The 24,693-nt window shown below is 40.9% G+C and overlaps 1 protein-coding gene across 4 annotated transcripts in view; it reads right to left on the reverse strand.

Moving 5' to 3' along the window:
- Positions 1-24,693, reverse strand: part of LOC145991173 (uncharacterized) — a 239,748-nt gene that overhangs the window by 40,094 nt on the left and 174,961 nt on the right. The window contains exon 1 of one of the 4 annotated variants that reach the window (XM_083127016.1): positions 3,786-4,061. The exons of the other annotated variants lie outside the window; for them this stretch is intronic. Within the exon in view, the coding sequence (XP_082983142.1) occupies positions 3,786-4,010 (225 nt within the window). The 5' untranslated portion in view covers positions 4,011-4,061. Of the gene's footprint in view, positions 1-3,785; positions 4,062-24,693 lie in introns of those variants that run through there. 4 annotated transcript variants of the gene reach the window in all.

The raw sequence follows: 24,693 nt of genomic DNA on the forward strand, positions 1-24,693 counted from the left end.
TTCATCACATCGTCACCACATTTATTCAATGCGAAGAGTTTGTGAACGGGAAAACGTACACAGCGTTGTTGAATTTTTTGACAGCGGGCCACGGACACAAACGAAGGGGAACGTTTTAGTCTGTGGTGAGTACAAGAGGAGTGAACAAATGACTGTTCACTTTAGTTCGCGATTTGGCCACGGTCTCTCTCTTCATGGTACGGCTGTACAGTCAACGGCAAAGATAATGGTAGGCAAATTGTCCACCTCTATTTCCATTCTACTCTTTTATTCTACATCCTGTGTTGTTTTAAGGAATGAAACTATGTTGGTGGGAAGCAAGCATTGTTCTCTGCTTATTGATGTCATTATTTCAATTAATTGTCATCACATTGTGTAATACAGACCGAATGAAAATGATGGTGGACAATTCGCCTACTGCTTCTTTCGCCGTTGGGTCTACGTTTCGTTACTCCTGTCAGAGCCTGACACCAGCGCTTCTAGCGGATTTATCATGAACTGGAACCGCCAAAAAGACGAGCGGCTAGGGACAGCATTAGCAACATGCTAAATCCAACCAAATCCGACCTGTCTAACCTATCCACGTATGCAGATCATAGCTTAAATATAGAAAATGTAAACTGCCTAACATATTTACATGCTTATTTCAGATATTATATGCCTGCGTGGATAGGTTAGGCGGGTCAGGTTTCGTGCTGTCAACATGTAGTTCCAAGTTGCTAATGCTGTCCATAGCCACTCGTGCCAAAAAGCTAGCAGGCTGGCGTTTTCCACACTACGTAGACTTCCAGGTGCTGTAGCAAGAAGCATGAGATTCCCAAGGCCAAGTGATAGAATTACAAGAGATTGCAATCATGCCGTGTTTGATATCTTTGTCGCTTCCCGTGTTTGGCATACATCGCATACTAAAGGAATTCCTCCGGAGGAAATGAATGAGAAAGACGCAGAAGAACCTTCAAGTCTCTTGGCGTTACAGTTTGGCATGTTGTTTATGTAAGTCAAAAACAGCTGCTATGGAACTCTGTGCGCTGAATACGCATCAACCAATAAAAAGCCACTTGGCAGGCCTTGTACCTTTAAGGTATGTTGCGTCACTCAGTATAGTTTATATAAAAACAAAACACTGCATGGCGTTTATTGAGTAACAATTTATAATGATGAAATGAAGTTAATTCTAAACTCCTGTAAAATTAGCATAATTGTATGTACAGTCACACGCAATAAAAACGGGTCACCTAGATCCTGAAAGGAGTTCTGTGTGTTGCCTAACTCTAAACCGATAAGTAGATTTTAATAGCAAGTTTTCAATGGCAACTTCTATCACCGCCGCATAGTTAGGCAACACACATAACGCCTTGCACAGAAGCGGATCAGAATCTAGGTGACCCTTATTGCGGGTGAATGTACACTGTTATACAAAATTCATATCTCTTATACAAGGTTTCTACATAAGAACTCCGTTGTTTTAAAAAGTTATAAAAATTAAATTAGTGAGATAAGGGTGATATTTTTCTAGCATGTTTACGAATTCAAAAAGTTCTATTTTTGTATGAATTAATTGGAACTCATGGAGCAGAAATATTAATTGTCTTAAGCTTCCCATTTCATAATAGGTTGACTGGAAGAGCACGGCCGAGCCCATGGCCACCGCGAAATCCTGACATCACACCCCTTGATATGTTAAAAAAAATGGTGTTCGCTGAGAAGATTCATGAAGGATAATTGCACACGCATAACTCCTGACATACTGGCGTGGGAGAAGATATATATGTAGTATCATTTGGATGTATGAAGAGTTACGGAGACTGAAACTTGCTAATTGCCAAAAAAAAAACTTCAATGTATGTTTCTTAATGTTATCTATAAATACAAGATGACTCTGTTGTTTCTGGTGTGCAAAATTTACTTGGAAATTTCGGAGTTCTTTTGTAGACACCTGGTTGCTTGACACTTTTGGTTTTCCTCTTTTCATATCAGACCAACGTTATTAATGACATTCTTCTGTAACAAAATGTATGGTACAAAGTAAAGTGCTCCCCTGTGCATTGCAACACGCCAATAAGGCGTCTAGGGGGTGTGGGGTTACGGTCTCTCACTTACTTGATCTCGGCCGAGCTGGGGGTGATGTGATCAGCACCAGGCCCTGGCCGACTTTACCCCCAGAGTTTCCTCCAGGTAGCCACTTTACACGACGTTGTGTGGGCACCAGAGCAGCTTGAAAAAGTCCCGGTTCTCCCCCGCAGGGGATCGAACCCTGGTTGTCAGACGCCCTAACGACTTTTTTTCTTGCTTATTAAAAGGAAAGCCCCTAAGCGGAAGCTTCCCCCATCACACTTCATTTACTCACATCATTTCACTCAATCTCAATTTCAGGACTATTCAGGACAGACAATCCCAAACATCCACGCCCGAGCCGGGATTCGAACCCGGGACCCCTGGCGTCGTAGCGCGATGTGCTAACCACTCCGCCACAGGGGCCGACAACGACTGAGCTACCGCGGATTCGTATGGTGCAAAACTAGGTAAAAAAAAGACTTTGAACCAATACCGATACCCCCGATGGCGCAGTGGTAGCATCGTCACCTTGTAATGAAGAAGTGTCGGGTTCGGTACCCGGTCGAGGCACATAGTGGTTCGGATCCCACTTTAAACTGTAGGTCCAGTCCCGATTAGCCTTACTGTGCATAAAGTGGACTTAAAACAGCAAATCAATCAATCTTACTGATTCCCACCGGTGTTGATATCGATACTTGAAAATTGTAGCAATAAAAAGGTGTTCAAAATATTGATTAATATTAATAGATGACTGACTATTCCACCCCATTTAGCAATAATTTACCGCAGTTTTGCTTTGAAATATTAAAAATTATTTAATCACAAAATACAGCTTTCCACATAATATTGGTAGAAAATCAATGGAAACATCGAATTTTGCCTAACTTCCAGGATAATTAGCCTAGGCGAAAGTGTCGGTCAGCATTCTTGCGGACCACTGGTATGGGTTAGAATTGTATTTTGTTATTAACTTTTACACAATCGTTAAAAAAAAAGGCTTTAACAGTTAGTGGTAATTTTTACTCATAAAGTTTATACTCTGTGACTTCTCACAAAGAAAACTACTTGTATAAGTTTTGGAAGTGGCGGATCCATTTATTCCTTGGATTAAATTGTACAATATAAAACCAGGCTCCTCTATTATGCATTAATCTTTTTCAATGTAATGCAGTTTTTACTGTGGTTATAACTTTATTTCTGTTATTAACAATAAAAATAAGATTTAAATTAGATATTTGTAGGATTTCGGAGGGGGCTTCAGCCCCCTTAGCTCTTCCCCTGGCTACGTGCCTGGTCCATATGTGTCTGCGACAGTCCCTTTGTCCATTTCATGTTATCAACATTCATCCTCATCTTCGCAATTAGCCATAAGTGGCAGAAACGCAAAATAACATAATTAATTCATTTATATTAATGGCATAGTACAATTTCTCTCATTTTAAATGCTATCCTTCCAACTTGATTAGGCGAAACGGGAATTCCTGTTTCGCCTAATACGGCGGACAGGTGTCAAATTAGATAATCTTGTGCTGATTAGCCACTAGGCGAAACGGGAAGCAATCCTGGCACCATTTAAAAACTTAAGATATCAAAATTTAGCTTTTTGGTGGAAAACTAAGTAATGTATGTAGTGAAGGTCACTTTTATCCAACAATCTAATTCTTAATTACCACGCAATCCTTCCTTCCTTTCCATCGCAGGCTTGAAGACTAATTTCTCGCCATTCTTACCTCTTTCTGCTCCGCACCCTTGTTTTCATCTTCTTCGGTTCCGTCTTCACCACCTTCGTCATCCTCATCCACCCCATCCGTGGACGTTGACGTCCCAGCGGCAGCCTGAAGGTCCACTACAGTCGCGCATGGCGTCAGGTAATCACAACTGGTATCCGGGTTCGACTCCACGTCCGACACTTCGGTGTTCCCGCTGCCGGCAACTTCGTACACTGACTCCACCATCGAGTTGGTGTTAGGCGAAACACGTGGAGATCGTGTATTTCGTCTCCCGTCTGCGGCTGTCTTAGAACTGGCAGGCATGTTGGCGCCTCTCGCCTGCGAAGCGCGGTAGGAAGACGGTTGGGAAAGAAAGCATCAGAGTCTGTGAAACGCAGGGTTGCCAGGCACCCAACAATTTCCGGTGGTTCAAAAGAATAAAGGGAAATTTGACAAATACATTTTCTACGCAGTGATTACTGGAAACTGAAAATTCTCAGTGATTAATGGTGGCGTTGCCGATCACTTTCATGTCTGAGGACGCCTGAAAAAACACCCAGACTGAACGAGTTGAGTGGTAGAACAACGATTTCATCACAAAACGTTCTGGGTTCGAATCGCAGATCTTGGTAAGAATGCTCCTTTGTGAAATTCATCTAATCATTATTCATCCTTGTACTCATGAGTACTAATTCGTAGCCGTCCCCCGTGGCGGAGTGGTTAGCACATCGAGCTGCGACGCCAGGGGGGGTTTCGGGTTCGAATCCCGGCCTGGGCATGGATGTTTGTGAGTGTCCATTCATCAATTTCATCATATCATCACTCACCCCCATCTTCGCAATTTAGCGAAAAGTGGCACAAAAACCGAAGTAAAATAAAGCAAATCAATAAAACCAATCGGCGCAACGTAACCAAAATAAAACACAAATGTTAGCAAAAACAATCACACCATCAGGGATTATGACATGATTTGGGGGGGGGGGTGAGGACGCGCCATTGCCTTGGGAGGAGCACCCATGTTTACAGTTGCAGTTAGTTGCTTCAAAAAGTAACGGTGTTAGTTCGATACCCGGTGGAGGCACATAGTGGTTCGGATCCCACTTTAAACTGTAGGTCCATTCCCTATTAACCTTACTGTGCATAAAGTGGACTTAAAAACCAAATCAACCAACGAGTAACGGGGTTACAGTCAGAGTTACTCATTTCAAAAAGTAACTCAGTTGCAGTGACTTTCTGCTGAAAATACATATAAATTACACGGTTCAAAAATCATTAATTACAATTGTAAAAGTGCTGTAATTAGTTGAGAAATAAACTCATCTCTCTAGATCGTACTCAAAATTAAGACAGTATTCTATAACCCCTTCCAGAACTAAAGTTTTCTGAAGGGGGGGGGGATAATTCCTCTTAATTCTTCTTCTCAATATCTCTTAGTTTAAAAAATCCTGAGTTGGAATCCCCGGCCGCGCTTTTTCTTTTTTCCAGTCAACTTGTGAATGCGGGTTCATTTCTTGCTCTCTGATTGGCTGTTGGAAAGTTACGGTGCTCTGATTGTGAGAATATCTTATTTGCGCTGTACGTTACGTTAGGTTAGGTTAGGTTAGATTAGATTAGAAAGCAGCAAATTTGCGCTGAAAATAGGAAATAAGATATTCTCACAATCAGAGCACCGTAACTTTCCAACAGCCAATCAGAGAGCAAGAAATGAACCCGTATTCACAAGTTGACTGGAAAAAGAAAATCGCATCCCGGCCTGGATATGGGTGTTCTTTGGGAGTGTCCCTTCATCAATTTCATCATATCACTCATCTTCAGTGTTCACTCAATTGAACATTATCACGACCAGTGGCGTGCATGAAGGGGTTGATTAGTGGTGGTCACAAAACAACCCTTTAATCTAGCATTCAAAAACAGAGAGAGGAACTGCCTCGCACATAACCACACGTGTAAAGAATAAAAACTGAGTACCTGGCAACATTGGCATGCTTCAGGAGTTCGGAGAGTGCCTCGTGCGAAAAGCTGTGTACGCGTTCCATCCTTATCGACTGCTTCCGTTGACACATATTTACTCAAATCAGAGGTTTCCCGCGAATAACTGGCAAAAAGGGCCTTCCTTTGTGTTAAAGCTGCACGAGCAACAAGAAATTGAGGCAACATGTCTTATTTTTACTTCTTTTGCAACATACGATCAGGGACGGCGCTAGTCATTTTGCCGCCCTGGGCGGTGGCGGCAGATGCCGCTCCTATTCGAACGCCCCCCCCCCCCTTTCCATCAATAAGCAGCAATGGGAAATTCAAAATCAATATATTTCTAAGTAAAACATCAAACTATAAAATAAATAATGAGTCGGGAGCGGAAGTTGATGAAATGTCATCTTTTTTCTGACATCTCGGACACGATGCCCATTAAATGTACACAATATTACACTTCCTCTAGAACCCAAAAAAGGTAATTCTAAAGTGCATTTTTTTCATGTTTTGCCAATTTTCAGGTTTTAGGTCATTTCCCCCGATTTTCGGCATTTTTTCGTCATTTTGCGCAATATTCGGTGTATTGTTTCGTCATATGTTGTCACTTCTTTCAGTTTGTAGTGGGGGAGCACGTAGTTTCCCGTGGGATTTTTGTGGTACAATAATGGGAGTTAGTTTTTCTGAAAGGTATTGGCACAGGGAAAACGAATATGGATGTTGCCAGTCCCAAAAATTGTGCAAGGGGGTGGGAGGGGGGATTCAAAATGGCCGACAACTTTTTTCAGCGAAACAGCAATATCTTCATCATTTATACGACTACAACAAATTTTCAAAGCTTCAAATACTTCTTGATGCTGTTTCTACGATTATTAGGAATAATGTGAATTGTGTAAAAACTAGCGGTAACGCTACATGTTTATTTTAAAAAAGCTTTAACAAGCTCATGTTATGCATAATTAAATACAAAAAAACTTTCTTTTTCAGATGGATCTCAGTGAACCAGAAACGAGGCTAAAAATGGAAATCAACTATGCACTGTGTATAATATGTCAACAGAAATTAACCGAAGGACTAATCACAAACCCCACCACACATGAAAAGGTTTTACAAAGTGTGTAAGAGAATGCTGAATACGAAAACGTGAAGTATGTATCATCTAATATTCGTCTACGTGGAATGACTGCTGCCATGCTGGCAGACAACAGGGCATCATAGCATCGAAGTTGTTATCAAGATGTCACTCACAAGTGAAAATTGGACCGTATGAAAAAGCGCTATGAAAGCCAAAACCAGCAAACACCAACTGTGACGGAAAGAAGCACACCAAGACTAACACGTTCGCATTGCATTCCATTCAACAAAGATGAATGCTTCTTCTGTAATGGTGGTTACACACGTGTAAATTCCCTCAGGTAACTGTCGGTTGATCAAGCTCAAACAAGCCTGAGTGATGCTATTGCTAAAAGTGGAAATAAAGCCCTCCAGATAAAGCTCAATTCAGCAATCAACCCTGAAGATGGTAAAGCTATCGACATTAGATACAATTTGCGGTGCTGGGCAAATAATGTGACACATGTACTACGATGTCCTGATATCAGTGCACCCAATATCTCTACTGCCCCTGAAGCTGTATCAGAGATTGAATTCATCTGTATGATTCAGGAGTGTTTAAAGACTGGTTCCTTGAGTATGGCTGATGTACAAACCACTTATGAAAACATTCGTGTTATGAATAATGTCGCTTATCCATCTATAACAAGGAAAAAAATTAAGAAATTGCTGCAGAAAAATGTTACAGATATTGAATTTCACCGCCCATCACAAAGAAATCAACCTGAAATGTTAGTATGAAGCATGGACGAGATATTGCTATGAAATCACAGAATGATGATGAAGATTTGGAGTTGACTATGAGGAGTTTGTATGATGCTGCTAGTTATCTTCGTAAGTCTATAATGAACACTAAGAAGTGGGAATTCACAGGATCATTAGAAGCAACAGAAGAACATGTGCCACGAGAAGTGTATTCTTTTTTCAGATGGCTTATTTGTGGTACTGTTGAACATATGTCTTCAGAACGCAAGCAATTAAGTGTTAACAAGGCTGTCAAGAGGATATCACAAACTGCAATATCCATGACATATTATGAGAGACAAGTGAAATGTACAACCACTACAAATATTCAGTCTACACGTGTAATGTCCCAGCAAGTAGCTGTAGGATATCAGTTCACCAATCTGTAAGGAAAAAGAAGGGCATTGAGCTTTTGCATGGCTATGGTCTGTCAATTGGATACGATCGACTTCGACGATGTGAAACACAAATAGCTGAGACGATAATAGATGATATCAGAAATAACCAGGGCATGGACGTCCGCAGGATTTTTTCCAGGGAGGGGCAATTAAGGTATTTTTTCCAGGGGGACAAACGAAGGCAAATTTTCCCCCAAAATAGTGTTGTCCCCTAAAAAACATTGCTTAAATTTGAATTTATGGTGTTCATGCAAAAATTAACACATATTTCTGTGGCTAAAATGAAATTATATTTGTGAATTACATATTTTTTGGTTGACTTTCATTTTCCAGGGGGGGGCACGGCCCCACCTTGCCCCCCTTCCGGACGCCCATAAACCAGAGAGTTTATGTGCCGGCAAATGTCATCAAGGACAGATATATTTTCTTCGCAGTGGACAACGTGGATTTCATGGAGGATATATACTATACTATAGGAAGAATACCACACATGCAACTGCGCTTGCCATTTATCAACAGAAAGAATCAGATGATAATTCACCAGCTATACACTTGATCAAATCATCAAACAATAGAGCCCTAACAGAAATTCCAGACAGCGTGAAATTATTGAAATAATGCAGTATGCCAACGAAACCAACCCCAAAATCTCCGACATAAACTAATTTTTCATCAATGAAAGACAATCTAGGTGTTAAGGAAATGAAGTCATGGCTCATAGCAAAGATATTACATGCTGCAACAGAAGATATTGCTAGTGAAGAAGACATTAATAGTGTCAGTCGTATTTTGTAAGCTTTTGCAAACTTGGGATTGGATGCAACACCATCTAATGGTATTTTTGATGCGTTAGAACGTTTTGTTTGTAAACTTTACATGCCAAACTCTGCAAAATCGGATGTTGGAACTGTCCAGTTTACCTTGTTTCAAAAGAAAATTGCCGAATCAGAGAAAATGCCACCAACACAGTCAGGTCTTCGCTATGCTATATTGAGAACACATTATCAAGCCATGGTATGGCGAAATGATGTTGCGAATCCGAAGATTCCACAGCCAGATGCTGGTTATGGGTGGGAAAGACCTACCCCAGATGACCACGATGCAACCCGCCCCACAGGCCATTCTGGAGCTAGTGAAATGTTCATGCAAAAAGAGTAGATGTTCAACACTTGTATGTAAATGCAGACGTCATGCCTTTCCATGCACTGACATGTGTGAATGTGTGGACCCGACAATGATGTAAATAACTGTTTTAACCGGAATGAGGATAATAGTTCATTTGAAGACAGTGAAACTGATTAATAAGTGTAATTATTATTTTACATTATTTTTATTTGGATGACCTCCTGTTTTCAAACGCTTTGTAGTAATGATCTTCTGAAACAGATCATTATAATATTTAATTCATATCATTGTGTTTTCGGTAACAAACAAATACATCAATATGATGATGCCATGGAGTTTTTCTGTCCTTGTATCTAAAATTTATGATGATGGCGTAATTAAATTAAATAAAATAATGAAAGCTACACATTGAATACTTTGTTTCATTCCAAAATATTTTGTATACTCTGGAACAGAAAGTAACCCTTCAACGGAAACCAGAAGAGCTATATTAAGCAATCCGTAAGAGGCTAACAGGTTCATTTATATTATTCGCAATATTTTAGTAATTGTATAAACTGCATCAAGAAGTATCTAAAGCTTTGAAAATCTGTTGTACGAGTAGTCGTATAAATGATGAAGATATTGCTGTTTCGGTGAAACAAGTTGTCGGCCATTTTGAATCCCCCCTCCCACCCCCCTGCACAATTTTTGGGACTGGCAACATCCATATTCGTTTTCCTCGTGTCGATACCTTTCAGAAAAACTAACTCCCATTATTGTACCACAAAAATCCCACGGAAGGCAAATATATTACCATTTGCCTCCCCACTATTGGTAATATTCTTGAGTCTTTTTTCCACCAAGGTGAACATAGACCTATATATATCTCGCAGCATTGCAATTTACGAGGAAAAGAAATGCTGAACTGGTGACAGTCTTTGTTGTGTCGTTTTTTGTTTTATTGAAAGCAAGATTGCATTTTGTTCAATTTCCTTTTCATTTCAATTTTTAACCTGAAACTAACAAATTTAATGGTCATTTTTTGCATTTTTTACGTCATTTTTCCCCATTTTTTAGGACATTCTATAGGTCATATAGCCTACCTATATTTTTTAGGTCATCAACTTCCGCTCCCTAATAATGAGACTTGTTACGCCATTTCGATACTATTAAGCACAAAAAGAAATTCGACACTAATTATATATTGTTATAATATCTTATGAAATCTCTATCTCTCTCTCTCTCTCTCTTAAACGTATCTTAAATGTAACAAGTATTAGGAAAGAAATGAAGCCTTGACTTCATATGTTTACCGTTGTAGGTCTGTGATATATGATAGGATTTTTAAAAGAATTACATGTAATATTCCCGGATCTCCCGCGTGGATGATCTAAGGTCTGAATTCTTTCCTGCGTTGTCCCCGCATAAAGCGGCTCTTGGGTTCAACCAGCCTCAAATTAATGGGTACCTGGGGGGGCAACCCTGGGAGGTAAAGGTTACCGGAGAGCATTGCTGATCACATCACCTCCAAAGTGGCCGAGATCGAGAATGTGTATCGCCCTACCCCCACATCCCCTTCATGACATGGTTCTAAATTCACAGGGAACTTTACCTTTGCATGTAATATTCCTTTTCGTATAATTTTATCTTGCATAAAATGGAAACAAGCATGTTTCAGACATGATTGACCGAAGATAGTATTTTATTAGGCTTAATTTAAAATACAAGAAAAAAAAACTTCTAGAAGCCACGCATCTGGTTTGCAATACACTGAGCCTCATGTGCAACCATTTGGACAGTTTTAATGTCGCCAATTATTCGAAGGAGCGTATCATAGACATCCCCACTTGATATATCTCAACGGAATTAAGGCATCGAATCTGCTTTCCCACCTTGTGGCATTCAGGGGACTACTGATATGTTCCTTCAAAACGGTGGGTTGGCATATATTAACTTCCAAGTTATATAATATAATATTATAACTTTCAAGTTTTCAATAGGCTTATTTTTTTCTTCTCTTCAAATTTTGCCGCCCATCCACCGATGAGGACCGAGTCGCAACGAAACCGAGACCATCTTCTAAAATTCGAGATCAGAAGGAGATCAGATCTCGAGACTTGCCAAAAAGAGAACGAGACAAAAATTCACCAGGACTTATATTGAGAGGAGACGAGATGGGGTTGTTTCGCAATGTCTCAGTCTCCTTTCGAGTTGCAAGTGCGCATCTCGGTTTCGTCTCGATTTATAAACATCCGTCTGGTTCTCGTCTCGAGCAGGTCTCGTAATATACACATTCGCGCGCACACACATACAAGGTTGTATCAAAAAGTAAGGTGAATTTGTCTGTAAAACCCAGAGTTTTTTGTGTAGCTAATTACATTTTTTGTATGTGTCAGATACCAAGGTGGTGCAAGTCTGACGCCAATTACAGTTTTCTACGTCAACCCGTCTAGTACCTAGAGCAATTCAAAGATGGCGGAACGACTTGAACATTACTCCAAGGAGGAGGTGCGCAGTGTTATTCGTTTTTATGGGTCAAGGGAAAGAAACCATCTGAAATCCATCGAGAATTGTTGGAGGTCTATGGAGAGAGTGTTATGTCGCAGAAACAAGTGTATGTGTGGTGTAACTCATTTGCAAGTGGTAGGAGTAGTGTGACAGATAATGACAGAAGTAGCAGACCAGCAACGTCCATCACCGACAGCAATGTGTGAGACGTGGATGCAATGGTTCGTGAAGAGAGAAGAGTCAGGTTGCATGACATTGCTGATGCATTGAACATATCATATGGTTCAGTGAGGAGTATCGTCCATGACCAACTTGACTTCAGGAAGGTGTGCGCGCACTGGGTGCCCAAAAATCTGAGTGAGGACCAAAAACACCACCGAATGGGCATTTCCCTGACCCACCTCACACGATATGCCCACGAAGGCAGTGGTTCCTATGTCGAATTTTAGTGTGATACCATGTGTCAAACATACTACAGTTTCATATTTTTTTCTATGCGCGTTTTTCAATAAATCGAAAATTCACCTTACTTTTTGATACACCCTAGTATATACAGGGTGTTTCCGTACCTATTTTACAAACTTTCAGGGGTTATGGAGGGGGAACAAAGGCATCAATATGAGATAAGGAACACCTGTCGGGAAACGGCTCGTTCAAACGTTACAAGCCACATAGTGACTGGAAGGGTAGGCAGCACGCTCGCCTGATCTGTTTCTCCTTGATTTTTTTTTAGGTGCACGTAAAAAGTGGTGTGTACGAGACACCTGTGGATAATGAAGAACTCCTGGCAAGAACCCTCGCTGCCTGTGAAATCGCCAGATCGACTCAAGGGATGTTAAAGCGTATGTGACAGAACTTATTGCGACAACCACAGACATCCTCAGATGCAGTGGCGTGTCCAGGATTTTTGAACAGAAGGGGATTACGCAGGCTGCGAAATCATTGAAAACTGGAGGGGAGAAACTTCTTAATCTAGAAACCCACCTCCCCCCCCCCAAACATATGTGTAAATTTTACGATATACATATTTGTAATGTTATTAAAAGTAAAAATAAATTACTCAATTAAAATATATTATTATTATTACTATTATTAATTACATAAAGGAAATTAATTTGTTAGTTTTATACATATCAGATATTGCAAAGCAGCTAATTTAATTCCTTTACTAACCGGTTAAAGATGTTATTAAATTATGAAATAGTTGAAGTGGTTTTATTATGTGTAAGTTTTTGTTTAGTTTGTGCTTTATGATAAATCAATTATATTTCATAGTTATTATTTTCTTGCATTCTCGTTTTACTTTTATTGTGCGTCATGATATAGATTTGTTAATGATCTCTTGAGAGAGAAAAGGCATTGAACACTCACAACTACACTAATTTGTGTGTGTTTCCGATATTATTCTTAGTAAAGTATATTTGAAATTAAAAGTAATTGCTTATCTTTTGTTTGTTACAGGCCCCCCGGAAATTTTTGGTGGGGGGGTATTTTTGAGGCCAAGATTGTTGGTGGGGGGAAATCCCCCGTCCCCCTCAGGATTTCGCACCCTGGGGTTACGTAGTCAGTTTCTATTTTGTCATCTTTTCCATCCCTTGACATTATTTTAGAAATACGAGCCAAATGGGGGTTTGACCCCTCCCCTTCCTTATGGCACGCCAACCAGGGAAAGAAAATCCCCCCTCTGAATATGTGTTCTATTATTATTTGGGATGGCATGACAGTCATACGCTCCAGGTTTATGTTCATGATGTTGTGAACAAAGATACAGAGTCATTGCACTTTCAATCTTTTATGGAATATGGTTTATTGTATGTTTAGAACCAGCAAATTCAAAGTGTACAACTTTTACTCTAGTTATATGAATGTGTATACACTATGTAGGTGTATTTAATAAGTCTATTGAAATATGAAGATAAGATAAAAACGTCCATTCAAAAAAAAATGCAGTCTCTTTTGCAACTATTGCTTACGTCTAGGTATGAATTCCATGTCGATAGTTGTATTTCAAATTTAGAAATGGTATGGCTTTTTTTACGCCACAGAGATAAATGCAAGATGCCGAACAAGAAAAAGGTTGCCAACCAACGTATTTCCATTGATTTGAAACACTTTTGAGAAAAAGTCTAGAAGAAAAACACCTAAAAGTTGCGGAAAAAGTTTTTTTTAGCCATTTTTTTTCCCGAGCACTTCCAACTACCTGAAGTGGACGATTTTCCTGTGACAAAATTTCCTGAAAGAAAGGACTTCATTGCTGTAACGTATCGTTTATCAAAATTTGCACTTGTTGTTTTATCCCTAATATTTTCCTAAGAAATTCTTTAACCAATCGTACGGTCCGTTTGCCATGTGCATACGGTATTGCCGCTTTCAAAAGTTTGCAACACTTACAGAGCGAAGCTGGAAAATCGGGTAACTTCCGTCGCCCATTACGCAATCCCGTTTCTCTCACTGTTCATTGGTGGAGCTGTCACGCGTCACTACTTGCGCAGAGACATGTTCCCGTTCACCTGGTCTACAGTTAGCTGGTACAGGGTATCTATCACTGTCGCACTGAAATGTAAAATAAAAATGTTCTGAAGTTTTTCCACCCCTCTGGATTTTCTTCAATTCGAGCACTGGTTTCATTTTTGGATAAACTGAACGGAAACTGCAATGTTCAGAAATTTGCAGCCGACGCAGCCGAGTTTAGAGACAAAAGGTCACCACGCAAGATGCACAGGGGCCAGGAGTCACGTCGAGGTGTGCGAAGACCATCAGAGGTTGCATCACCAGATTTGCAGAGCAGAAGAAGATGAAGCAACCGCCAACATCTGTGGCATTTACGCTCCCGTAACATCTCCTGCGGTCACGGTCAGGTGACGTGTCGAAACAAGACTGTGCTAAGGTCGCACACACGAGATCTTCCTTGGGTCTCCACATTTACATACAGTTGCACATACTTGCCATCATAAAATACTTTCAAACACTATTTACCTACTTTCTTGAAAAACAATAGTTTCCTTTTTTCTCGCGCGGTGAAAGAATAGGTAAAGGTTATGTAAACAAAGTTTCTGCGAAAATGAAAGTGGCAGCTGATGGAAATACGGATAAGCGATCGAATCTTATTTTCACATTTCGAAATTATTTGGGATTCATGTAGAGAAAGAAAAGGAATAAAGCATTTTCCTGGGAAGATTGCATGCTAAACGCAGCGGCATGAAACTAGGCGGGTGGCAGAAGTTTGCGCTGTTGCCACGTCGGAGCACAACCCCGTGTGTTCGGAGGTTTGAGAATGAAGGATCTCGTTGTAGAGTTGGTCTTTGTAATCCATGTGATACAAACTGACAGCATTTGCTCGAAATGTCAGGGATGACACAAACGTGCCCCGGAGAGAGGTCTGAAGCTCGAAATAGGCAATCTATTAGGGGGGGGGGCTGTAGGGTGGCCAAAGACTATTTTACACTGAACAAAAGGACGATATTTCTGTTTATGCTTTGAAACTAGCGTATGAGAAAAACGGAGCTATAATATTTCAACCCGATAGAGTTACGCTAACAGTATCAAAAGCCTTCGCGAGATCTCATTTTACATTCCCGTGAGTTAATGCCTTGACTGAAAGGTGCAATTGAACGGCATTTTAATGAGGCGCTCAGAACGAGGAAATCGACCGTGAAGGATCCAGTTACAGGAATTTGAGAACGTAAATGTTTGAAGCCTCTGAACTGAGAAAATGGATTATTTTTTCTAGTTCGGGAGATACTTGCTCTCATGATTGAGCCTCCTCGGGGTGCAAGGAGTGACATTTTTGGAAAGGCACTCTCTTGTCAATCTCCCGTCCACTATAGTACACCCAATAAACTGCATTATGGCAGGCAAAGGAGGTTATGGTGTTTGGACGCAAACTAATTGTATTTGATGTGTGTTAAAGGTCTGGAGATTTGAAGTTTCAGACATGTGTACTAGTGGCGGCGATTTTGGTGGGCGTGGGGCAGTTACCTCCCACTTATTGCCACTATCTGTCCCCGCACTATGCCTCATAATCCTAAGTCTTGCCTACATAGCGAAAGCAAACTGTTCTCCCCCACCCCCAGTTTTGTCACCCAAATTAACGCGTCCCTGCCGCAAGTACCGACAAAGTAATGCGTTCCTGACGCAGATGCCAACAAAGTAACTCGTTTCTGACGCACATACCGACAAAGTAACGCGTTCCTGTCCCAGGTACCGACAAAGTAATGCGTTCCTGGCGCAGGTACCGACAAAGTAATGCGTTCCTGGCGCAGGTACCGACAAAGTAACGCGTTCCTACCCCAGGTGCCAACAAAGTAACTCGTTTCTGACGCACATACCGACAAAGTAACGCGTTCCTGTCCAAAGTACCGACAAAGTAATGCGTTCCTGGCGCAGGTACCGACAAAGTAATGCGTTCCTGGCGCAGGTACCGACAAAGTAACGCGTTCCTGCCCAAGGTGACAACAAATTGATTGATTGATTGATTTAGTTTATTTTAATTCGCGTTTTGTGCCTCTTGGCTACTTTGCGAAGATGGGGGGATGAGTGATGAAATGATGAAATTGATGAATGGACATTCACAAACAACCAAGCCCGACCAGGATTCGAACCCGGGACCCTTGGCGTCGCAGCGCGATGTGCTAACCACTCGGCCACAGGGTCGGGCGTGCCAACAAAGTAACTCGTTTCTGACGCACATACCGACAAAGTAACGAGTTCCTGCTCCAGGTACCGACAAAGAAATGCGTTCCTCCTCCAGGTACCGACAAAGTAACGAGTTCCTGCCCCAGGTACCGACAAAGTAACGAGTTCCTGCCCCAGGTACCGACAAAGGAACGAGTTCCTGCCCCAGGTACCGACAAAGTAACGAGTTCCTGCCCCAGGTACCGACAAAGTAACGAGTTCCTCCTCCAGATACCGACAAAGTAACGAGTTCCTGCCCCAGGTACCGACAAAGTAACGAGTTCCTGCCCCAGGTACCGACAAAGTAACGAGTTCCTGCCCCAGGTACCGACAAAGTAACGAGTTCCTGCCCCAGGTACCGACAAAGGAACGCGTTCCTGCTCCAGGTACCGACAAAGTAACGAGTTCCTCCTCCAGATACCGACAAAGTAACGAGTTCCTGCCCCAGGTACCGACAAAGTAACGAGTTCCTGCCCCAGGTACCGACAAAGTAACGAGTTCCTGCCCCAGGTACCGACAAAGTAACGAGTTCCTGCCCCAGGTACCGACAAAGTAACGAGTTCCTCCTCCAGATACCGACAAAGTAACGAGTTCCTCCTCCAGATACCGACAAAGTAACGAGTTCCTGCCCTAGGTACCGACAAAGTAACGAGTTCCTGCTCCAGGTACCGACAAAGTAAAGCGTTCCTGTTCCAGGTACCGACAAAGTAACGCGTTCCTGCCCCAGGTACCGACAAAGTAACGAGTTCCTGCCCCAGGTACCGACAAAGGAACGAGTTCCTGCCCCAGGTACCGACAAAGTAACGAGTTCCTGCCCCAGGTACCGACAAAGTAACGAGTTCCTGCCCCAGGTACCGACAAAGTAACGAGTTCCTGCCCCAGGTACCGACAAAGTAACGAGTTCCTGCCCCAGGTACCGACAAAGTAACGAGTTCCTCCTCCAGATACCGACAAAGTAACGAGTTCCTGCCCTAGGTACCGACAAAGTAACGAGTTCCTGCTCCAGGTACCGACAAAGTAACGCGTTCCTGCTCCAGGTACCGACAAAGTAACGCGTTCCTGCCCCAGGTACCGACAAAGTAACGCGTTTTTAACGCAAGTTTCGATGAGGTAATGCGTTCCTTGCATTTCGATACTCCCCAATTCTACCACCGTTTTACTAAAGGCCTTAGTTACGCCACTGTTCCCTGAATGCAAAATATCCAGTTGGGCACAGGCGATCGTGACCCTCGCGCCACGTTTGTGGCATATTGCGGAGGTCACGAATACGCAGGCCAACCTTTGTTTAATATAGGTTTTCGCATGCAAGCCCAATTCTTTCAGCGCAACGTCTGAAACAGTAGGTGGGATCCGATCCTGCAATCTGCAGTAATTCCCACCCGCGGGGATCGAAGGGTCTTTGGTTTGCCTGACCTGGGGTCGACACTCTCTCTTTCCTCCCGTGCACTAGTGACACCAAACGTGAAATGTCAGAACTTTTGAGAAGGGATCCCGCTTCTCAATAGCTGGTCCCGGTGGTGTATCATTACGGCTTCCTCTTTCACAAGAACAAGAACGTTAGACGCGCACAAGACAGTTCACCCCCTGTTTGTTACGTCATCGATTACAGATGCATGCGTCTGGCGTAAGGATAGGTCGTCGATAAAATATCGCTGATCAAATCCATTGCTTTGACTGCGATTGTACGAGGGCTGTTCAAAAAGTAACAGACCTTTGGCGGAGAAAAACAATAACTCACCAGGAGGTCTTAAATCCTAACCCCCTTCAAAGTAGTCTCCTTTGAGACTGTGCACGCTTCTCCAGAAGTCCTGACATTGTTGAAAGCCTTTCTGATTTGAATTTTGTTATTTGAAGTCGCCTTTCTGCCTCATTTGGCTAACAGAAAACTAGTGTTGCTATATAAGTTACTTTATACAGGAAGTCCTTTATATCTCACAGACAGATTGCTTCCCTTAGGAAAGCCAGAGTTATCATACACAAGATCCCAAAGTTCCAATCTTCTGACAATTAAAACTCACAGAACTGAATTTTTTAGTAACTCTTTTACTGTATCAGTGGTTGGGGACTGGAATGCACTTTCACAAGAAGATTAAGAGAAAGTTATATGGAGTGATTTTTTTTTTGTTTTGTTATATTAATACATGTTTAATAAATATTTATAGTGGCCTGTTTTGTATATAAACCTATGTATGAGTGTGTGTGTACATGTATATATCAGTGGCGTATGCTGGTTCTAACGAGTGGGTAATCTCCGACCATTGATCCTCAAACTCCAAAAGTTTCCGTGCAATTTATGTCAGGATCCATATTGGATTTAGGAATATTGTGTCGGAATGTTTGTCTTATTGCTACGACCACAATCAATTAATTCTCGTTATTGCAGTTTAATATACGTGTAGAATTTCAAATAATAAAACAAGACAGTATTATAAAGCTATAAAAAACAACCTGTGAAATATAAAATGAAAGACGTGCACTAGTGAAATAAAAACCCGCAATATTAATTTATGTGAAAAATTCAACTTAATCCAGGACCCGATTACTTGTGCCGTACCACATCCAAAGCACGCTGTTTGTCCAGTTGCACGTCAATACGTGTCTGTGCGAAAGATTGCAGCTTAACAAAGGAAGTTATGTGACTTTCGGATTTTTCATGTTTGTCACAAGCGTTGCAAAGATAGTTTAGATTACAGTATCCGCCATACATTCTTTTCAGTCCCGAAAAGTAAGCACGACCAACAAAAAAGCAAAGCTTATTAACACTTATACTTCCTGTCAACCATGGTGTTTTGTCATAATTTGCTTGCGAAAATGCCTCACATATTCCCGATTTTTGTCTTTGTGTGTAGAAATAAGTTCAAGCGATGGCACTGGCCTACCTTTATTAACAATTTGCAACTTCTCCTGAAAAGATCTTGTTCCAAAAGGTTTCACCAGCAAATCTCGTATCACATCCATTACCCTTTAACACAGCACTATCACGACAAACACTAACACATAAATAAATAATAAACATGAAGCACAGCATGAAGCCAACGACTACACGCATTCGATTTCATGCGCCAAACTTCTGTTGTTGTGTTCCTGGCTCAGAATGAAATTCCCCATGAATGATAAAAAAAAATCCCTTTCCGAGCTCGAAATGACAGGTTTTAAAAGTTCGAATTATTGCAGGCCAGAGCCAGAATTTTATTTCGGGATGGAGATCATCCCTTATTAGCAGCCGACACATAAAGTTGAAACAGTGGGGTTAGAAGTCCTGAAGATGAATCTCAGATTATTACAACGTATTATGCAAGGTGTTTAATCGTGCTAATGAAGTAAAATTAATTACCACTATACACTTTTTAAATTAGATATTTGTAGGATTTCAGGGAGGGGGGTTTCAGCCCCCCGAGTCCTCCACCTGGCTATGTGACTGATGTGTTTTTTCGTTTTATGTTTAATTCGTTCATCTTCATCACTATTAATCTATAGAGTCGGAATATAGCAACTTAAATGAACTAATAGTATATATATATAATTTATTTTTGATATCTTTCCCTTTAAAAAATATTCAGTTCCGTGAAAGAAGTATTCTCGCTGCTTTTGAAGATTAGAGAGGAGAAACAATCACTATTTTTGTAATACAAGGAGGGGGGAGTCAGCATGTACAGTAGGTGCTTTAATTGCTTAAGCTTTGAATTTTAATTTAGTTTGCTTCATCTTCAATATTTAAGCTTTTTCCTTTTGATAAATTTATGTTCAAGTAACAGAAATCAGCAAGACAGAAGCAAATGTAAAGTGAAAATTAGCGTAGAATTGGTTTGCCCATGTTATTCAATTTTCCTGTTCTTCGCACTCTACCGGGTATGTTTTCCCTAGTTCAGCGGAGGGAACGGTTAAAAGGCTCTGAAGGTTGAGAGTGCGACCGGTGGACTCTCATAAGAAGGAGCTTACCCTGGCCACGGAATCACCGCGCCTGAGAAGCAGTGTTTCCTCTCCCCCTTTTCTCTCTCCTCCTTCCACGCCAAGGGTTGTAAGGGAAGCGGGTGGAATGACGTCAGGGTGAGATTGCCTGACGTCATTCCACCGGCTGGAGAAAGGTTCCCGCACATTCAGCGGCAAACGGTTGGAAGCATTCGCGCGCTGGAAGCAAAGAAATGTATGCATCGAAATTGGTTTGGAAGAATATTGCGAAGAAATGTATATATATATTTTTTTAAAAAAAAAAAAAAATACAGCCGGGTCATCTGCGATTACCTAGATGACCCAGAGTATACGCCGCTGGTATATATATGTTTTACGTATTTCTTTGAATTACTTATTTGTACCGGCTCTTTGTTTGGCATGAAAGGTATATGTGTGATCGTTATTTGCAATGTTTATATATGAATCAATGCATGAATATGTTTTATAACAGGAACTTTTTGTATGTGGTTGAGTGTAAGAAAAGGCATGAGCCTTAATCTCCGCCACAAATAAATAAGATACAAATAAATAAATAAATGCATAAATAACTAAGACAATGAGGATGAGTGATAATATGTCCAGGGCTTGATTCGAAGCCGGGACCTCTGGCGTCGTAACGCGCTGTGCTAACCACTCCACCGCGGAGATCGGCTAGGAAGTATTTCTGGAAGCCATTGGTCCCGCCAGGGTGCGAAATCCTGGGGGGAAGGGGGGATTTCCCCCACCAACAATCTTGGCCTCAAAAATCCCCCCACCAAAAATGTCCGGGGGGGAGGAGATTTTGTTATAACAAATAAAAGATAAGCAATTACCTTTAATTCCAAATATACATTACTAAGAATAATATCGGAAACACACACAAATTAGTCTAGTTGTGAGTATTGAATGCATTCTCTCTCAAGAGTTATTTAACAAATTTACATCAATATGCACAATAAAAGTAAAACAAGAATTCAAGACAATAATAACTATGAAATCTAATTGATTTATATTAACATAAACACAAAGTAAACAAAAGCTTACACAAAATAAAACCACTTCAACTATTTCATAATTTATTAACATCTTCAACCAGTTAGTATAGGAATTAGTTAGCTGCTATACAATATCTGATATGTATAAAAGCAACAAATTAATTTCATTTATGTAATTAATAATAATAATATATTTTTAATTGAGTAATATATTTTTACCTTTAATAACAATACAAATATGCATATCGTATAATACACATATGTTTGTGGGATTAACAACTTTCTCCCCCCCACCACCAGTTTTCAATGATTTCGCACCCTGGGTCCCGCATATCTTCTCGTGACTCGAATCGCGTCTCTTTCAGCTACATTTTCTACTTGGAATAACAGACAAAAAATTAGGAGCCAAGTCGGGAGAGTAGGGAGGGTACCTTCCGTGTATACGGAAAAAATAAGGTCGAGTACTATATCAACAGACCTCGCACTCCTATTCGGGAATGTTATTGCTATATGCTTTTATCAAAGAACTTCACTGAAACTTCTTTTGTTTAAAGTAAAGATGTCTCTGGTGCATAGTTTGCCTGCCAGATAGGTTGATTGATTTTGCTTTTTATTTTGAGTGATGATATGATGAAATTGATGAATGGACACACACACACATCCATGTCTAGGCCGGGATTCGAACCCGCGACCCCTGGCGTCGTAGACGCGATATGCTAACCACTCCGCCACGTGGGCCGGCGGTGCGAGATAGGGGAGTATCGAGTCAAAGCTCCAAACGTCCTCGATGTCGACCGTACTGAGGATGGTGTGATCAGCACCATGTTCCGACCGCCTGTAGCTCCAAGGATCTTCCCAATTTATCCATTGATGAGAGTCTAGGCCAAATATTTGCCAAACTCCCTGGTCATTGAAGCTACTCAGATTTGTATTCTCCGGCAAACTAGCAACGTAAAGTGCGCAGTCACTTGTTTTCTCCCCTCGCTTTCCATTCTCTCGTTCCTTTTGACAGTGCGGCACAATTTGTCAGCGCATGAACACGAGAACAATGCAGGCAGCTGATTGCATCGTCCACGCTTCCTCCGCTCCCTTACGGCTGAAAATTAGACTACAGCGTCACAGGGGCATTCTTATCTTGGCCAAGCTTAAGCCGTGCTTGGAAATCTTCAAAAGTTTGAAGCGCATTTTCTTGGAAATGGCTGGCTAATGAGCGTTAGCATTGGCGTCACTAGAATTTTTTGCAAAGGGGGGTCTCGACAATGACAAAAATTAAATAGTACAAATAATAAGAACAATAATAAAAGGAAATATAAATAAAAAACAATAATAAATATTATAAACTAATAAAAATGAACCAAATTTATTCAAATTATTATCATTATCATTATATAAACAGGAAGGCTTTAGTACTCGATTCAATCGATGAGTAAATATCAAGCACAACTGTTATTTCATTTTTTTTTCATTTCATACAGTTAGTGTACTGAAATTCATAGTGATTGTATTTTGTTATTAACTTTTGAATACCTCATTCAAGAAAAGGCTGTAAAAATTAGGGGAAACGTTTACTCATAAGATTTATGTTGTGTGACCCTTTTGGAATTTTGAAAACAGTGGACCCGTTTTATTTTATTAAATTGTAGAATATAGAAATACAATCAGGTTTCTGTATTTTTTATTCGATTTTTCGATCTAGTTTCTTACTTTGGTTATTCTGTTAGAATACTAATTAAATTAATTTCATTTCTGTTATTAACAATAAAAATAATATTTTTTTGTAATTTGAAATGAACGATGGCGATTTCCAGAGAGGGGGATAAACGGACCCGTTCGACCCCCCCCCCCCGACACCCCTGCGCGCTGCATATATACCCTATCAATACACGAAGTCCCGTCCCAAACTCAGGCTTCCAAGCCGTAGCCTGTCCTTGTGAGACTAAATGCCTACCTAACCTACATACGTGCATTTTCCTTGCCAAACATTTCGCAGCCTAACATAACAAGAACCCAAAAAGTGGTTGAAGTATACTTTCTATCTCCTCGACAGACAGGTAAGAGAGAAACAAGATTGTAGAAACAATGCGTAAAATGTAGGGAGGAGTTTGGTCAGAGGCGTCTCGTGAACGCATGCGGTGAATGCTGCGCATGCGTCAATTGTGGAAAAAAAGGAAAGCTTGCTCTGCGACGTCAATCATGAGCATTTCTACATTCTAATTTCTTCATATAGGAGAAGTATTTACTTTACACGAGAGCGCTGAACTGAGCTTATACTACATTTCTTGGATCTGAAGTGAAAGAAAGTAATAATTGTTTTCCCACAATTGACGCATGCGTCACTTCAGATCCAAGAAATGTAATATAAACTTAGTTCAGCGCTCTCGTGTAAAATAAATACTTTTCCTATATGAAGAAATTAGAATGTAGAAATGCTCATGAATGTCGTCGCAGAGCAAGCTGTCCTTTTCCCCACAATTGACGCATGCGTTCACGAGACGCCTCTGAATTTGGTACACCGTAATGGAATCTTTCGCAAGTTTACGATTCAGAAGTAGGAAGAAAGGATTCTTCACAAACCTTGGGCAAATGGCGGTCGTGCTTGCCAAAACCTGCACCCGAATAAAGAAAATGACAAAATTGTCTTCCCGACCTACATAAAATTGGGCTCCATTAGAGAAAGGAGCATGTACAATGAAGAAGATTCCGGTCCTTCGATGCTATCTGACTCTAATGCTAAGGTGAATCCTCAGAGGACAATCACGCGGCCGTTGTTATTTAGGAAGATCGGGTATGATGTTTACTTTCACCGCGCGCCAAAACCGCAAGGATCCAAGACAATTGGCGTTATTATACGAACCGGGGTCTTCCTCGCTTTCGATACGTTCGTCATTCTTTTGTCGATTGAGCATTTCTTGGGCAAGACAGCCGTTGTGGAATGCCCAAGTGTCTAGCACTGCAGTTCTCAGTGCGTAGTTAGAGATCGGTTAGTTCATCGAACTCTCCCGCCTAACTATTGCCTACCTTGGGGGGGGAAAGGAAAGGGTTCTTTATAAGCTCTTGCCTTAACTCACCTCACTCAAAAGGTCGGTAGGTGCCGGGGATTGCCTCGAGTTGATACCTTCTTGGAGATGAAGCCTCTTCGAAAAAAAGTTTTATAAGCTCTTGTGGAATACCCAAATGGATGTCGGAAGGGTTTTCGAACAGGTCCGTCGACCCACCCTAGAAATTTGCATCATCATCCATTTCAAGTTGGCAAAAGACCAGAAAGCATATTGTTTTCTCGATTATTTATAAAGAAGGAATTTCAATTACTTTATACTCGAACAGAATAGCCAAAGTAAAAACTTCATAAAATCGAATATCTGAGTGTAGAATAAAATGCAGGAACCAGGTTGTGTGTTCGAATTTTACCATTTAATACAAACTCCATACTTTCTCAAAATTCCAAAAATGAGATATTTATGTGGGAGATCACACAACATAAACATTACTAAT

This window comes from Lepisma saccharinum, chromosome 8 (assembly GCF_977018435.1).
Source record: "Lepisma saccharinum chromosome 8, izLepSacc3.1, whole genome shotgun sequence".
Taxonomy (NCBI): Eukaryota; Metazoa; Arthropoda; class Insecta; order Zygentoma; family Lepismatidae; genus Lepisma; species Lepisma saccharinum.